This window comes from Artemia sp. Qi Xiang Cuo, chromosome 1 (genome assembly GCF_049724085.1).
Source record: "Artemia sp. Qi Xiang Cuo chromosome 1, ASM4972408v1, whole genome shotgun sequence".
NCBI lineage: Eukaryota > Metazoa > Arthropoda > Branchiopoda > Anostraca > Artemiidae > Artemia > Artemia sp. Qi Xiang Cuo.
The window spans coordinates 8,470,562-8,488,984 of NC_142794.1; the positions used below are offsets into that span (position 1 = coordinate 8,470,562).

Below are 18,423 nucleotides of genomic sequence, written 5' to 3' on the forward strand. Positions count from 1 at the left end.
ACGTGGTACATTCCCTTTTTTATTTAGCTGTAATATCTCTCGCAAAAAGATGGAAATTTTTGCCTTAAAAATTCAACTCCATCTCGCGAAAAATACATCCATTTACCCCTCCCCTCTTAACTGGCGTTTAATTACGCAATACTGTCGCATTCTTCTTCGTATTGAATCATTCCGTTCATTATGAGTACTGTTCCTGGAATGCTGTTCACATATAACTGTTCATTTTATAGGGACTGCATTAACATTTAGGACCGACTGCGTCCCTGTGTGGTGGTGTACAGTTTCTACTAGATAATAGTTTGGCACAAAATGAGCAAAAATTGTGGTTTTGTGGCACAAAATGGCATAAGTTCGTACATTGTTGTGGCACGATACTTCCTTTACTAAAGAAATGACTGTAGAATTTTAAATTTTGTTCAAATGAGCATTCATGATAAAAACAGATTCTTTTGTCGTCTAACATTGCGATGGTAATGTAGGGGGGGGGGGGAAATCCTTCTTCGTCATAGTCTTCTCTTATGCCTGGTTCAAGAAAATGGGACTAGCTACAGTAGCGTCAAAAAAGCACGGCCCTTTGATCGCCTTGTCCTTGATGATAAATCGCACCACGCTTTAAATTATCAGTAAATTTAATACGTTATTGTCCCAACGCATCAACATAAAAAAAAGAATATTTGCATCGAGTACCCATCATTCATCCCTGAACACAGTGATTTTCTAAGATTTCCCTTCTTTTTTTCAAAATTATGAAATCTTTAGGGGGAAATCGTTTTTTCGTCAGTGTTGCCGCATTGAACCGTGAAAATACATAAGCGAAACTTATTAGTTCAATTTGAAAACGCTTTTCATCTGTAAGCGTTCAAGCATTAACAGTTGTTGATTCCCAAAGACAGCCGCACCTTCAAAGGAAATCGGCTGTGATGATTAAAAGGGATAATTAAATTTTAATTAATTAATTGTGATAATTAATTTTTGTAACTTTTTAGGAGAGCTAAAAAAGGAAAAAAAGTTTGTCGGCTGTGGTCGCTCTGAAGGGTGAGTCTAATTCCCTTTATAAAAGGAACATATACTAAACCAACTTTTTATGCTCTTTTCAGTTGTATAAATTAAATTCAAGTTTTCCGAGCAAATTCGAAATTATTCTATTTTTTGGCATATGTCTCCTTTTTCATTGGCAAAAAAAAGGACAAATGAAAGGTCGCCATGTTATAGCCCTCTTCAATCATTTTGTATTGCAACAAGATGTGAAAAAAAAGAGAGATGTGCCACTTAGTGGCGTATGTCTCTTTTCGCAACGGTACGAGATAAAACAATTCTGACTACAACATTCGATTCCTTGTACCGAGTTTACTTATGACACGTACATAACATACTTTCGACCAAAATGACATGTTTCGCCCTTTTTAATAATCACACGTGAAATCTACCCCTTCTTAAGTTGGTGTCATATGCTTTTAGTATAATTTTTGGCTGTTTTTTTTATCCATGTTTCTTCTTTTTCAAATTTATCATCCATTACTATAAACAACTACATGACCGTGCATGAAAGTCTTTTAATTTAAATTAAAACCCGATTTTTAAATTAGATTGGAAAATTTAAATTAGAACCCGATTTTTCCTATTTTTAAGGACGTGTTTGGTAACTGTGAGTTTCCGCTTTATCAATTCATACAATGAGATTCCTTTTTCCTATCCTCGGTACTTTCATTGAACCATTTAATTTAATTGTTGCATCGCCACTCCATAAAATTTTTGTTGAAAAGTCTGTATCTTCAGAAATTGAAAAAATCTAAAGTGAAGGATTTATGTGTATACTTTTTTATATTATGAATATTGTTATTAAATTGTTTTCTTGCGGAGGGAGGGGATTTTCGTTACTACTTACCATTGGCACGGGTCGCTCCTTATTTACGGTTTATTCTATGCACCTTTTGTTTCAGTTAAGGAGATTATCTCAGGTTCTGAAAGTCCCTACTATTGACCTAATCTGAAGCTAAAGTGATCAACTTTACTTTTTTATTTCTTAACATGTTAGTATTGAAATACATGATTAACTTTTGCTAATGACTAATTAGCATTTAACTAATTCCTTTAAAAAATGACGATTAATGACTCAAAATCACCAAAATAATTTTTGCTATAGAATTGCATAAAATATATACATTTTTAACACCAACATAACTAACACTCAAATGTTCTTCAAAATGGTTTGCTACTCTCAAGCCAGGCTCCTCCGTAGAAATTTCACCCAACGTAAAGTGCACCCCCCCACGTCAAATTCCCTCAGACAGTTCCATCCTTGCTACTTGGGGAGAAAGTGGGCATATGTCTCACGAAAAAAATTTCTGTCTGCGTACCTGACTAAACATTTAGGTAAATATATAACCTCCTCGCAAGGTCGTATCTAGATTTTTCCGGGGGAGGGGGGGGGGGGGTATTGATGGTTTACAAATAAACTTTACAAAACGCATCAAAAATTTGTCTACGTGCATTTTTATTACTTTTTTACGAGTCGAAGAAATTCAGGACGGGGTTTCATGTCCGGTAACCCTCCCCCTGCATACGGCCTTGCCTCCTCAACAGTGTTCTACTAGTCAATTGGTACAATCACAGAGAAAAAAAGAAGTGACTATTCACTTCTTTTGTGTTATACAGTCGTTTCTCTATACATAGTATAGCAGAACCAGCGATGTGTTTTCTTTGCTAATTTGCTGCATTATAGGTCGGATGAACTAGCCGTGTAAAGTAGGCAAGTACGCGGGGACGTTTGTTTTTGGATCCGAGCGTTTTTTCCCTGGACTTTATATTTTAACATTTTCTTTCGGCCTTCTAATCAGGGCTTAACCAGGATTTTTGTTCGGGGGGAGCAGGGCACCAAAAACTTTAAAAACACCTCAAAATTTGTTTATAGGCTTATGCATTTTGTTACGTTTTCACGAGTCGAATGAAGATTTTTTTGGAGGGGGGTCAAACCCCTTAACTACCCCCTCCTCTCCCCTGGAATACGGCCTTGTTTCTAATATAAAATATTGGGGTCGAAACCTGTAGCTCAGAAAATATTTTAGTCTTAATTTCTTAGGTATTTAGCTCTTAATTTTAAGCTTTAATTTTGCAACTATTAACTCGTTTACCGGATAATTTAATTTTTTTATCGACGTAATTTTGTTTTAGATATCTGTAACCCCTATGTCCGATGCACCCTCTGATTCAAATTCGTCGTTCAATGACAGTGCCATAGAAATCTCACCAACGGTCATTATAAGCCGTAGTTCTTCTCCACTTGATGCTTGGGAATATAAGATACCTGGCCCCCCTACCCCCTTTAAAGACTTATCTAGTGATGAAGAAGTGAGTGACATCGTGAGTGACCTCTTAAACACTGCTTCTTTTCAAGAGGCGTTGCTCAACGAGAGTGAAGGTGAAACAAAAAAAGTGGATGAGATCATAGATGTCATCAGTGAGACTGGTCCAGAGACTTTGACTATTACAGAGCCAGTCAAACCGGATATATCTGAGATAGTGCTTCAAAATGAATATATAGGAGAAAGCACAACTGATGTGAAAAAGCATGTGGCAATTAACAATCTTTATGAGACGTTGGACACGCAAGCTCTGAAGGAGTTGACTTGCAAAGAGGCGTCTCAAGTTAGTGAGATTTTAGTAGAGCTGAGTGAAACACTAAAAAAACGTGAATCAGATAGTGAAGTGAAGGAGGTCCCACCAGTACCAGATACGATTCCTCCTACTGAAAGCTCAGAGTCAAGTAGACGATCTAGTGTCTCTGAGTTATCTGATAAGATGAGGTTCTCTATATCCACTTATAAATCGCGTGTTGAAGAAGAGGGCTTGTGTTATGAAAAGAAACTCTCGCGCGTAGATTCAAAAAAATTGAAAGGACTTGACAATGATTTAAGCAGAAGAAATTCAGTTTGTTCAGAATCTTCACAATCCAGTGAAATTAGAGATCAAAATGAAAATGTGATCAAAACCAGTGAATTAAATAATCCAATTATTATCCCACATCCTGTAATTTCGGATGAGCCACTGGTAACTGAGGAGCAAATTGTTTCAGAAAATAATGTTGAATCTATTGTGTTGCCGCCAATGGATTTTGTTTCAGAAATAACCTCAGATTCAATAATTGAAACAGTGGACCTAAAAAATGAACAAATTATTTTAGATCTTGCCAAGCTTGAACCTGTTGCTACTGACCAAAGTTCTTTGAGTAATAGCACCTTATCGAGTCGTCGGAACTCAGTAACCCCTAATGTTGAACCTTCTTCTGACCTGCCTTCGCCTCTATCATTGCTGCTTCCTGCACCCTCTCTGTTTGCTGACGATGAAGGTAAATTATCAATTTTTTTCCCCTTTGTAGAGTTTGGTGCTAGGCATGTTCGCCCCTCCGCCACGGAAATTTTTCATTCGTGTAATTTAATTAGGAAGAAAATGGATATTTGTAGAAAATGGATGTGATGTATCCCCTACCTAATATTCTTCTAATATGTTTGTCTGACGCTCAATCCTAATGAAATATACCAACGCGAGATTAAAAATATAATCTAAGCCGAAAGAAACTAATGAAAAAAAAACCGGTTCTATCATGCGTCAATGAATGAACAACTTGAGCGGTAGGGGGTTCATCATACAAGTGCCAGAAAATGAAATCAATAGAAAAGACTTTCCGTACTCTTTCCAAATTCAGTAATCGCTTCTGGGGCAAATTCTATTTTGAGCCCTCCATTGGGCCCCAAAAGGTAACTTATTACACTATCAGTCAATATCTACGAAATCATATTATTGAGTTAGGAATAAAGTGAATACACCATTCGATGCCTTTTTTTATGCTGATTACGAATATAATAATCATTTATATCGGAAACTAATTTCATCCCCCCCCCTATCTAGGCTATACCTAACCCAACCTAACCCTGACTTGGCCTATATAGGGGGGGGGGGGCTGAAACTCATTTCCATGGTGTATTCACTTTATTCCTAACTCAATAATATGATTTGTTGGATATTGACCACACTATCTATAGTTTTTAGATTATTACGTATAGTTATAGGCTAATTAGATATAAAAATTGGCTTTTACGCAAGGCCTTAAACATCACTCTTAGGAAGTAAAAAAGAGGACAGCTTGGAACTAAGTAGCACAAGTAATTAGCCTACTTCTCGTGGACTTGGTATGGCACCGACTAAAGGTGTCACTAGCCAAAATATTGGGGGGGGATAATAGATTTTACCGACTGACAACAATTAAACACGCATCCGTAAAATTTCTTCTGGGAAACAATTCAAAATTCCACATTTTGTAGATAGGAGCTTGAAACCTCCGTAGCAGGGTTACGATTTAGAGTAGGCCTAATCATTACGATTACTTGCATTTTTGGATGTTTTCATTATTTTTTTATTTTTTTTGAAAATCAAGAAACTTCTCATGCTATTGATTTTTTAATGTGTAACATTAAACCCAATGAGCTCTAATTATTTGAAATCCACATAAAAATCAGTTCTTTTGAAATATTAATTCCTATCAAGATTCCTTTGTTTTAGATTTCAGTTGCTATTGACCCGAGTCGCTCCTTACTTACAGTTCTTTACCCCGAGTCTTTTAATTCTAAACCCTACATTGTAGCCTAAATGTATTTTTTGAAATACGAGTAGAGTTTCGACAGTTCCTTCTTTTCTTCATTATTATCATTTGTCTTAATTTACCTTTGGCTATTCAATTTACGGGCATATTAATGTTTATATTATAATGTTATACAATGTTTATATTAACGGATTATTCAGATAGGTAAGTAACAAGCTTACCCCTATAGTCAGAATTGCCCCACCCATATATATACTATTTCATTATACATATTTGCACATGGGGGTGGGGATGAAATTCAAACTTACCTCTACAGTCAGAATTGCATCCTGAATCCAAATTTAACATTCATTTGTGTTTGACATGAATTCAACAATACCTATCCCCCTAATCTATAAATATATTTATATATATATTTGAAACATATATAAAATAAGGGTACTTGTGTATTATACGGCAAACACTCAAGAAGTGAAGTTAGGTTAATCCTAATGAAAAATATCAAAACATTATGAAAATATGGTACTTTAGAAACAAATTTGTGCTATATATTTTTTACATTAGGGGGTGGGGGTAAAGTATAGCGGGTATGTATGCAAAATGTGTTAGGTACACTTTGTCTGCATAGTATGGAGTAAGAAATATTTTCATACTTCAAAGTGTCCAAATACTTTACCCCCCCCCCCTTAATGTGTGAATATATAGTCCAAATTATCTATTCTTTGTCTTGTGTCACGCTAATCTGAAAAAGAAATTACGAAGAAACCGGTTTATTCTTGAGTGTTTGCCGTATAATACAAAAGTACCAATGTAAATTACATATATATATATATATATATATATATATATATATATATATATATATATATATATATATATATATATATATATATATATATATATATATATATATATATATATATATATATATATATATATATATATATGCATAGAAATTTAAATATTTGAGTTGAATATTTTAGCTTAAAAACAAGGGCACCTGCTCGAATTTTGTCAGGGTGGGCAAGTCTATGCAAATATCTCTGCGGTGTTGCTGGGTCAAATAGTGAATCTCATTTTTCCCACTAGAATATTTTTTGTCAAAAAATGCCAATGTAGCTTTGGTAAGCGAAAGTTCTTATTTTACCTTCAGTGGCCATGAGATTTAATTTCAGTTGTCGGAATAATTGATTTCCCGCTCGTATATGCGAAACGGTTGTAATTTTCCTCTTAATTAATTACCATGTAGTCTGGATACGGAAACAAGTCAAATGTATCTTAAATTAATCAAGGAGGCACACTTGTGCCTCTATAAAGAGGCGACCCACCACAATGTTAAGCGATTTCCGGTCCTAGCGGTCGCAGAGAGACAGCGATGATCGCATTATGTAGCCCAACCTCATACTCATACACGCGCAAAATTTCACCCCCCTCCGACTTTATCTTCATGGGTGAAAGTGTGCAGGAAGTTTCAACCCTCCGAACACAGCCCCCCTTTAGCGGTGTCCGATTGGGCTGAAATTTATAGGATATGCTTTCCTCGAGTCTGGGAGCTTATCCTCGAAATTTCAGCTCAATCTGATCACTCCTTTTCCAAAAACCAAATATAGCCACTTAAAGTTCTTTTTTTTTCTTGTTAGCCACGCCTACAGGCCACAGTTGGCAACTGATCCGGGTGAATGAGTACTAATTCCAAGAGAAATTCACCCTTTGAAGGTTTTGTCATACTTTCAGACAGAAAAAATTATCTCCTAAATTTACATTTTCGAAAAACCTCGCGATCTTACCAGCTCCCCTGCAAAAATTCTCCACAATAGCCCACCTTTAACCTTTTCTCACTAAACTGAAATCTTGAGGACACATTCCTCAGAGGATTGTGAATTCCCCCTCAACATTTCAGCTCGATCTGATCACTCCTTCTCTGTTTTCCAAAAACCAAATATCAAGTTTTGTGGGGATTTGCTTGCGTAAAAATATATTCCGCCTACTAAAAAAAAAATTACAATTGTTTCTCTTTAGTAGAGCGGTCGATACTCCTGACTGTCAGACGGAAAACCCGGGTTCGATTCCTCGGCAGAGGAAATTTCTTATACACTGAATTAGAATTTTAAAAAAGAAACTCAGTTTCTTTTTTAAATTATTTGAAAAAACTACATTTTCAAAAGAGTTAAAGAGTCTGAGTTACAAGGTCGACCCTTAAAACACCCTGTCGAGAAAGAAAAGAATAATACACAATCATCTAACAGTTAGTCAAGCAATAATAAGTAATAAACTGTACAAAAACGTGCAGAAATTATTTGAAAAAAACTACGTTTTCTAAAGAGTTAAAGAGGCTGAGTCACAAGTTCGAACCTTAAAACGTACAGGGATTAAAAGGTACAGTAACTTAAAACGAACAGATCCGTATATGAAAGAGACTGTGCCCTCCTCAACGCCTCGCTCTTTACGCTAAAGTTTGGTTTTCTCACAACTCTTTTTTTAAACAATAAAAACTTTAGCGTAAAGAGCGAGGCGTTGAGGAGGCACAGCCCCTTTCATATACGGAATAATTTCTGTTCGTTTTAAGTTTTAATGTCGCTCCTTACTTTCAGTTTAAAATATTTTTTTATTTAAAGGCTGCGAAAGCGGGGGTTTGGGGGGCGGCAGCCCCCATCTATACCTTCTAATCCCTGTACGTTTTAAGGTTCGAACTTGTGACTCAGCCTCTTTAACTCTTTAGAAAACGTAGTTTTTTTCAAATAATATGTGGTTAAACATGATTGTATAATGTGTCCATAACTGATTTATTGGCTTTCTGTAGGAGCGTAACCTTCGTGTAAGTCAAGATTGGCCCCAATGGGAGGGGTGTCCTGGTTGAAGCCCCTTTTCCGAAAAGTAAATTCAAGTTTTTAAAGCCAGAAGATCGTATATAAGACATACAAAAATGATCCAATTTATGAACGAAAGAAGCCGACAAACGAACCCAATAAAAAGAAAAACGGTAAAGAATACGACATTGGACTTTGAAGCCCTTGTCGGCCGTTCCGAACTCCGTTGCATGACTCTTCAGCCAGAAAGTTCTACGGGGTTAGGGGTGCCAGTCAGCCTTTGTGTTCAATCACCCTTCCGTTTTACCTTCTCCAGATTTCTCAGGTACCCATTTAGAGCTGGGTCAACTCTTGCTGAGGTTACAGAATCACACAACTGACCCCCGTTGCAAACCAAATAATCAGCGACCTCTGGACTTGAATCCCGTCCTCACGGGCAAAGGATTTCAAGCCCAGCGTGAGAAAGAAGAAACAAAACCTCGGGCGTATTATTTATACGTAATGAGATGAACATTCGTTATGACAAAACTACAAAAACAATTGAACAAGAGGATGATAAGAACCAACAGCAAGCAAGCCTCTTTTTTCAAACAGTTCATGGTAACGAACTGTAAGTAAGGAGCGACTCGGCTCAATAGTAACTGAAACTCTAAAAAACGGAATTTTACTAATACCAAAAGATACGTCAAAAGAACCAGCTTATTTGCTGATTCCAAAAATATCAGATTCATCAAGTTTAGTGTTACTCATCAAAAGTTACGAGCCTGAGAAAATTTGCCAGATTTTTGAAATAGGGGGGAAACACTCCCTAAAATTAAAACATTCTTAATGAAAATCACACCGTCAGATTCAGCGTACCAGAGAACCGCACTGTAAAAGTTTCAAGCTCCTATCAGCACAAATTTGGAATTTTGCTATTTTTGAGGGGTATATTTCATAGAGGGGGAGCCAGATTTACCAACGTTATTTGTAAAACGAACAGAAATTATTCCATATATGAAGGGTTCCCCCTTTCTCAAGACCTTGCTTTTTAGGCTAAAGTTTGACTGTTTGTCCTAATTTGTATTGAACCACGGAGGACACTTGATTAGAATAGGAAGCTTTTTTAAAAGTGCTAACAGCTTTAGCGTAAGGAGCAGGGTATTGAGGAGGGGGCAACCCTTCATATACGGAATAAATTTGCAAAGATTATTTTGCAAAATTTTGTTTTTAATTTTTCATGTACTGTGAGCGAAATTCGAACACGCACTAGTTAGAATAAGCGTTCATAAATTAATAAAAAAAAACAAGTTTTTTTTAACTGAAAATAAGGAGTGACATTAAAACTTAATACAAACAGAAATTGTTCCGAATATGAAAGGGGCTGTCCCTTTCTCAACGCCTCGTTCCTTATGCTAAGCAGAAACGAGTTATAACATAACGAGTAATAGACGAGTTTAGCATAACGCCTTATGCTAATGTATTAATCTTTTAAAAAGTAGAATTGTGACTAAGAGCCAAACTTTTGCGTAAAGAGGGAGGAGAGGACAGCCCCTTTCATATACGGAATAATTTTTGTTCGTTTAAGTTTTAATGTCGCTCCTTACTTTCAGTTAAAAAAAAATTGTTGTTTTTTATTTAATAGCCCTGAAATCGACTTTTTTAAGACATCAAATTGTTAGTAGCCCCAAACTTGTAAACAAATTATTTATTTCTATACCATCTTGGTAAAAAGAATAAATACAAAATTCATCTGAATGTTAAAAATAATTGCCGCAAACCTTATATGATCCCTAGAAGCTGGAGCCGTATCTATATTTTTTTTTGGGGGGGGGGAGGGGGGCTGCACTACAAAACTTTAAAAAGCGCATCAAAAATTTGTTTATATTCATTTTTGTTATAATTTTACGAGTCTGAAAACATTTCGGGAGGAGGGGGGTCAGCCCTTAGATTTGACCTTGCTTGAAGCAGCCCATCTTCCTCGCTTTAAAATAAACTTCCTCTTGAATACTAATGCCGCCTCATTCTTAAAGTACAAATGCCTCACCCCATAACCAAATACCTCATTACAACCTGTCCTCAATTGCAAAACATAAACTGCAGCTTCGACGGCTAAAATACGAAAATTACCGCACATTATGAAAATAGCTGATATATGAGATATTAATAAAATTTCAGCGGCAAGCTTCCCCTGTATACGTGTCAATATTTGAGTAAAGTGAATCTATTATTCGGGCGGATGAGGAGCGTGCGCAGCTGAGTTGGTCTCAGGCGGTTTCGTAGTAGGGGGATTTGTTAGTAACAGTACTTCATATCATAAATATTGGTTACTAAATTACAATTTACTATTTTGAGGTACTAAAGCCAATCTACGCTTTTAGAGATATTATGTTATGAACGTGGAGAATTAAGTGTCAGTCAAGGGCTTAGGTGCTAAAATCAAAAAGCAAAGTTGGATTATGATCAGCTCATTTTCAAGATATTATGGTCGAACCACTGATTTTAGTCAATTTCCATAATTTTAACTTTTAAAAAAGACTCATAGGAAACCAAATGTGTATGGTTTCATCAGATTAAATATGTGACATTTTAACTAACTTAAATTTAGGTCAGTTTCTTAGAACTAACGTAATTTTAAAATATACTTCACGAAAGTATCAAGGGAATGAATATTCCATTAATTGCAGCCTTGCCTACCACTGGTTTAATGATGAACAAACTGTTTAGTAAACAAAGAAGCAATAATGAACAGGTTCGCAAATTTTGTTGTAGTGGGAAAGAGATCCGGGTTATAAAAGAGGCAGGGTTTTGATTTTTTAGCTAATGGCCACTGGCGGATCCGGGGGAATCCCCCCAAGATTTTTCTGGTGCCCTCTTTCCCTGTTTTTGTTGCTCCTTTTTTTAGAATAAATTTGTCAATTATTGGTACCTTTGTCACCCCCCCCCCCCCCCAAGCTTGTGCTCATTAGCGCCCTTGTCACATTAGGCCTCCCACAAGATTTTCCTCTAGATCTGCCCCAGCTGATGGCACCTGGAAACAACATACTACAGCCACTTTTGCAAGAGGCAAAGTAGCCATGTTTATAATATATAAAAATAGTAGCTTAAAGGAAGCTAATAGCCTAAAGATCCTAAAACAAACAGGTATTCAAACCCAAAATAAGGTCAATTCTTCATCACGTTGCTGAGAAGTTGGGGAGAGACCCGGCAAAACAAGCAAAGTCGTTTTAGCGTTATAAATCAATGTTTGGACTTCACAAAACAACGCATAATCTCGTTATAAAGGGGGACTTGGTTGGGATCATTCTTATTTTAAAACGTTTAAAAGCTCGAAAATTTGTATCATTTTTGTATATGACTTTATCAGCTTCAAACTCATTTTTGCATTTCAATTGTCTGCTTCTAAATCTGATATACAGGGTTAAAATCAAGACAAAAACAATATACTTCATTCAAGGCTGTATCCAGAGGGGGGATAGAACCCCCATTCCTACCCCGAAATGTTTGCCTGACACGTAAAAACGTGACAAAAATGAATATAAACAATTTGTTGAGGCGTTTTTGAAGTGTTTTTTCGGAAACCCTCCTTCCTTAAAAAAGAATCCTGGATACGACCCTGATTTCCTTGAACCTAGCTTTTTTTATTAACAGGTATGACTATTCAGGGACTGGGGCATGATGTAATGTAACATTAGAAGAGACGTAAAGAGTATACTTCATCATATCCTGTAACTTATCTTTAGAACCTTATCTATTTAAATATTTTAAATATTTGTACTAGAATTCTAAATGAAAGCCATGTTCCGGAAATGGATATTTTAAGTAAAATATTTTCCTTGCATCATTTCCGTTAGATAAAATAAAGCGTTTTATGCCTGTTGCACTGTTGTCAGGTGATCAAGTGCTGATAACAATAGTCCTGAACCTTAATAATCAGAATCATCAGTTACATGTCAAGAAATGAAGCAGAATGAACATTATTATGGGTGTGAATCTCGGATGTCAAGGTTACACGATTTCATTTTTCCTCATATGTTTTGTTGCATTATTGGCTTGTATGTTCCATGCACTGTACATAAATTTCGACAGTACAATCATTCCGTATCTCAACCATTATACGAAGCCAGACCGAAATGCAAGTGTTCCGGAGAACGTATAAACATAAGCGATATTCGATTTTTTCACAGGTAGACAAGTCAGATTTCTTTTGAACGCGAAACTTGGCTTCACCTTTGTAATACTAGATTTTAAAAAATCTATTTTCAAATTAATTTTTTCCAATACATATATAAAAATCGGTAATTAGTAGTTCAATGTGCAATTAGTAGTGTTATATTATTTATACACAGTGGTTCTAAGCCACACCAGTGCTAATGGGTCGCTTCGTGTTCACCCAGCGCTTTTAGGTCTCGTAATCTGGGCGGGGGAAAGACATACCATTGGAGGGTTTTCTGGCTTCACACTGTATGCCTAGGAATACGCAACTTTGTCTGCTAATGCTATTATTTATAATATGTTGTTAAATCGTATTAATAAAGAGTGTACAGATTCTCAAAAAATGATAAGGGAAGGCCGCGCCGATAAGGGAAGGCCGGTGACGGTGGGGCCCAAAATAGCAGCGGTGGCGCGCCACCGATGATTTGTTTGTGCCACCGCCAGTGAAATGTCGGCGGCGCGTCGCCGGCGCGAGCAATGTTGACCGCAAACATTAATATTTTCATCAGTCTTTCTCAAATCCCAGCTTGAATTTACAAAAGATTCGGGCCTATTCATGAGTTAAAGACTTCACAAGTCACTAGTTGGACGCTGGTCTTCTTCGTTATTCATCAAGATAAGTAGAAATCTGGTAGAAACGAAATGGCTATGGCGTTTCAGAACCCTTGCATAATAGTTAGAATAATAGATAATAAGTCTCGCCGTGGCATTCAATAAGATCCTTAGGCTTTACTAAGAAAAAAAAAGAATAAATAAATAAAAACAAACGACCATGGATTGTCAGTTTAATATACCTATACTGATATTTATTCCTTAAAGTAAAAAAAGTGAGTGAAAAAACTTTTTTACTTAAGTAAAAAAAAGGAAAAGATTTAAACATATTTTGTTTTCAGTAAAGCGCAAATTATGTTCTGAGCTTGAGAAAGCATGGGGCTTATGAGCCCTACTAATGTTAATTTCTGCTCGTTTCGAGTTTGACTCGGCTATTTATTCTAATTTCTGTTCGTTTTGAGTTTCATTTATTTATTGATAGTGATTTGTGGTAGTTTTACGCTTGGACGATTACTTGACTTCATTTCTGCCCATCGTTGGCTTAATGAACCTCTTTACTTTTCTTTGAAAAACTTGTTTTGTGGAAAGTTTTTTTTAGATTAGTTTCTGTTCGTTTTTTATTAACATAGTCATTTTCATGAAAAAAATATTTATATCTTTTCTGTTTTTTTTTTCAAAAGAACCCATACTTTGGCTTGCTATTCGTATGTTGGGAGAAACTTTTTCAACAATTTTTAATCTTGACACAAATAGACCTAGTATTTTTTAGTTTAATTTTATACCTCCTCAACTTGACCTGAAAAAATAAAACTTAATATCATTCCCAAAAGATTCCATCTATGCTCTTTGACAACCTAGATACACTTATAATCTATTTATCTATTTAAAATGTGAGAGCGAAAGTAGTAATAGTAGTTGTCCCGAAGCTTCAACTTAATACCCCCAGTCCTTTTCGATATATTGTTAAAATATTTTATTGGCAAGCGCAGACGCAAAAGTTTTTGAGTTAGTTTTAAAGCAGTATTTAGTTATATAGCATATTGGGCTAATTGCATATTTTGGGGGTTGGCCATTCCCAATATCCCTAAAGACATAGTTGCTGGACCGTTCTACTATATTGAACAAAATAGTTGTCTCAAAAATTTGACTGGATGTGTTTGGGAAATAAATCGGCTCGAGAGACGGGCTGATTGCCCTCGGGTTTTTTTATTCTTAGAAAAGACACTAGAACTTTTAATTTTGAATTGAATTAGTCTCTAAACGTTTTGATGATATTTCTAACTAATATAGAGGGGTGCTGCCCATGATGTTGCTTATATGCCTTTTTGAAAACCTGCATGTATACATTTTATACGTTCAATTGGAATGCCCCCTAAGCGCTTCCTAGATGTTTCACCCTAGTGCTCTTACCGTTATTAGTTACAGTAAATGTAGTTGTAGTATTAAAAGTATACACATAGTGCCTTCTGGCTAGTTCAAAACCCCCCACAGCTTACTATTAAAGGTCTAATTTAATAATATAAGTTTGATTTGTCCCCTTTTTCAAGGTCCACATCCTCATAGTTTGTTTTGTTTTAGTTAAACGTCCGCCTAAGTATTTCTTATATTTGATTACTGAAGACATTGTTTTATATTCTCTTTGGACTGTTGGTTACAAAATGGCTATCTCACAATTTTGATCGAATGTGTTTGGGGAAAAGATCATGTCAGGGAGAGGGGAGGGCTATTTTCTCTCCATCACGCTTGACTCTTAAAATGGAACTAAAACTATGCATTTCCAATCAAATGAGCCTCCTATAAAGTTCACAAGATCACCCCTTCATAAAAACCTTAACCCTTATCCCCATACTCGGGGGGGGGGTCAAGCCCCAAGGCCGTTTTATGAGATCTTTGGACTATTTTTGACCAAATGGTTATCTCAAAATTTCTATCGGATACATTTGGGGAACATATGACGTGGGGCGGGTATAGCTGCCCTCCGATAAATTTGACTCTTAAAAATGGCACATCAACTTACGATTTCCAATCCAATGAGCCCCCTCTGAAGTTTATACGACCACTATTCCCATAAAAGCTTTAAATGCTCTCGGGGCTTAGCGTACAACTCTTGCCCTGAGGACTGTAGGGGGTTCTCATCCTCAAAGACATAATTTCTGGGCTTTTAAACTACGTCAAACAAAATAACTATCTCGAAATTTTGATTGGAAGTGTTTAAAAAAATGATGGGCGTGGGGGGATGGTTGCCCTCCAATCACTTTTGACTATTAAAGAGGACACTGGCCCTTTTAATTACCAACTGAATGAGCCCTTTTCGAAGTTTCTACGACAACAAATGGCCATTTTAAAATTTCTATCAGATACGTTTTGGGAAAATACGACGTGTGTGTAGCCTATGTGTGTGTGTGTGTGTGGGGGGGGGAAGGTATTTGCCCTCTGATCATGTTCACTCTTAAAAAGAGCACTATAACTTCTGATTACCAATCCAATGAACCCTCTTTGAAGTTTATACGACCACCATTTCTATAAAAACCATATAATAATAATAATAATAATAATAATAATAATAATAATAATAATAATGTATTAATAAAGCTTTTTTACAGCCATATACAAAACAAAAAGAAAAGAAAAAGGATAAATAAAATGAATACATACTAAAATCACTATCCTCTTAATCAACACTCATACCCTTCAATGCAAAATTCACCACACCTACTACCGTTTGTGGTGAATCCGTTTGTGGTATATGATCCCAGGACGTAACTTACAACCCTTGCCCTGAGGGCTATGTGGGGGGGGGATCCTCAAAGACAGAATTTCTGGACCTTTCAACTACGCTGAACAAAATGGCTATCTCAGAAAATATGACTGGATGTGTTTGGGTTAAAGATTGGTGTACGGAGGGTGGTGGGCGGAAAAGGCCAGTAGAACTTCTGATTACCAATCAAATGAGCCCGTCCGACGTTTATACGACCATCCTTTTTATAAAAAACCTTATATCCCCCAGGGTATAACTTACAATCCTTGCCCTGAGGGTTGTGGGGGGGGGGGCTGTAATCCTCAAAGTCATAATCCGGACCTATAAACTACGCTGAACAAAATGACTCAAAATTTTGATTGGATGTGTTTGCGAAAGTGATTGACGTGGGGGAGGGGGAGCTGGCTGCCTTCCATGAGCTCTTTTAGAAGTTCCTATGACGTTTCTTTCTATTAAAAGTGCCCTGGTCTAAAAAAACAACAATATATTGTGCTCACATCGCTCTTTACTTTGGCAGTGCTCTCACACTGCCTATGATATTTTGTCTTGCGATTTCCATTATACAGCATTGGGAGTGCCGATTAGACCAGGTAAGCTCCCCTCCCCCTTAAAATTCAGCCTATGGGTGCCCATGAACAAATACCTAAGTATGATCAAAATATAATTCTTTAGAAACAAATTTGGGCTATATGTGTGCACATTAGGGAGGAGGGGGTAAAGTACAGCGGGTCTGCATGCCTAATGTGTGTGCTACAATTTTTATGATATTATGAAGTAAGAATTGTTTTCTAACTTCAAACTGTCCAAATAATTTACCCCCACCCCCCTAATGTGCAAATATATACCCCAAATTATATAATTCCCGTCTTTTCTGTCAATTCTCTTTGTCTTTTCTCACGCTAAGTTGAAAGAAACTAATGAGAAAGTTAGATGTGTTAATTAAAACCAAACCGGTTTTGCAATGGGTCAATGCATGAACAACTTGAGATGCGGGGGGTATATCATAAAAAGTACTGTTTCTATTTTCAAATAGTAAGAAAAAAAACAGACACACAAAATTATGTCCACCTGGCCTATGCCTGCTACTTGGTTTGGGAAAACGGCCCGGTTGGCCTTTTTTTTATTATTGCGGTTGAAAAAAAGTGGTGGCTTTTCCATACTGTTTTCAAATTCATGAGAACATGGCTGGCCTAGAGACCGTATTATGGTTCGAGTTATCGCTGTTTCCCGCCCAATAATTAGTTCCAAAAATAGTTAGTCTACAATTATGTTTCCATGAGGTCACAGAAAATTGTTATCTAAAAAATCTCAGACTGGATTAAATGGGCAAAGAAACTTCAAGCTCTAAACAAAAATTCCATTTAGCCTACTAGGCTACTAGAAACTACGCTATTAATCCCAGAGAGACTAGCGATGAGGGGGCCTATAGTATGAAAACTAAACAATTTCTCCATGATCGTTATTACGGGCAAAATTTTATTTCGCCTATGCAGAGCCGATCCTAAGATTGGTGACCCATGAAGAAAAATTGACATCACCCCCTGCTTGACAAATTCCAACTAGCGCGATCACCTTTGAAAAAAAAATCTTCCTCTCTCCCCCCGTTTTTGAACAGTCATGTGCATATACAAAAATATTTGGCTACTAAATCAAACAGTTCGTGGTAACGAACTGTAATTAAGGAGCGACCCGGCTCAATAGTAACCAAAACTCTAAAAAAAGGAATTTTAATACCAATAGATACATCAAAAGAATCAGATTCTTATGCTGATTTCAAATGTATAAGTTTCATCAAGTTTAATCTTACTTATCAAAAGTTACGCGCCTGAGAAAATGTGGCTGATTTTCGAAAAAAGGGGGAAAGACCCCCTAAAAGCTATAAAACCTTAATGAGAATCACATCATAAGATTCAGCGTACAAGTGAACCCTACTGTAGAGGTTTCAAGCTCCTATCTAGAAAAATGTGGAATTTTCCATTTTTTGCCAGAAGAAAGATCGCGGATGCGTGTATATTTTATTTTTTTTCCCAGGGGTGATCGTATCGACCAAGTGGTCCTAGAATATCGTGAGAGGGCTCATTGGAACGGAAATTAAAAGTTCTAGTGCCCTTTTTAAGTGACCAAAAAAAATGGAGGGCAACTAGGCCCCCTCCCACGCTTATTTTTTTCCCAAAGTCACCCGGTCAAAATTTTGAGATAACCATTTTGTTCAACGTGGTCGAAAATATTATCACTATGTCTTTAAGGATGACTTAATCCCTCGAAGCCCCCAGGAGCAGGGCTGAAAGTTATGAACTATAGTTAACATATAGTATTGGCTATTGGGACCCGGCTCAATGGTAACCGAAACTCTAGAAAACGGTATTTTGATACAAATAGATACATTAAAAGAATCATACTTTAACGCTGATTTAAAAAACAGAAGTTTTATGAAGTTTAGTCTTACTCATCTGAAGACACGCGCCTTAGAAAATTTGGATGATTTTTGAAAAAAGGGGAAAGACCCCCTAAAAGTT

At 36.5% G+C, this 18,423-nt stretch overlaps 1 protein-coding gene across 1 annotated transcript in view; it reads left to right on the plus strand.

The window, feature by feature from the left end:
- The first annotated feature begins 3,175 nt into the window (after nt 1–3,175).
- Nucleotides 3,176–18,423, plus strand: part of LOC148955982 (uncharacterized) — a 31,352-nt gene continuing 16,104 nt past the window's right edge. The window contains exon 1 of the mRNA XM_089088360.1: nt 3,176–4,345. Within this exon, the coding sequence (XP_088944486.1) occupies nt 3,187–4,345 (1,159 nt within the window). The 5' untranslated portion in view covers nt 3,176–3,186. The remainder of the gene's footprint in view (nt 4,346–18,423) is intronic.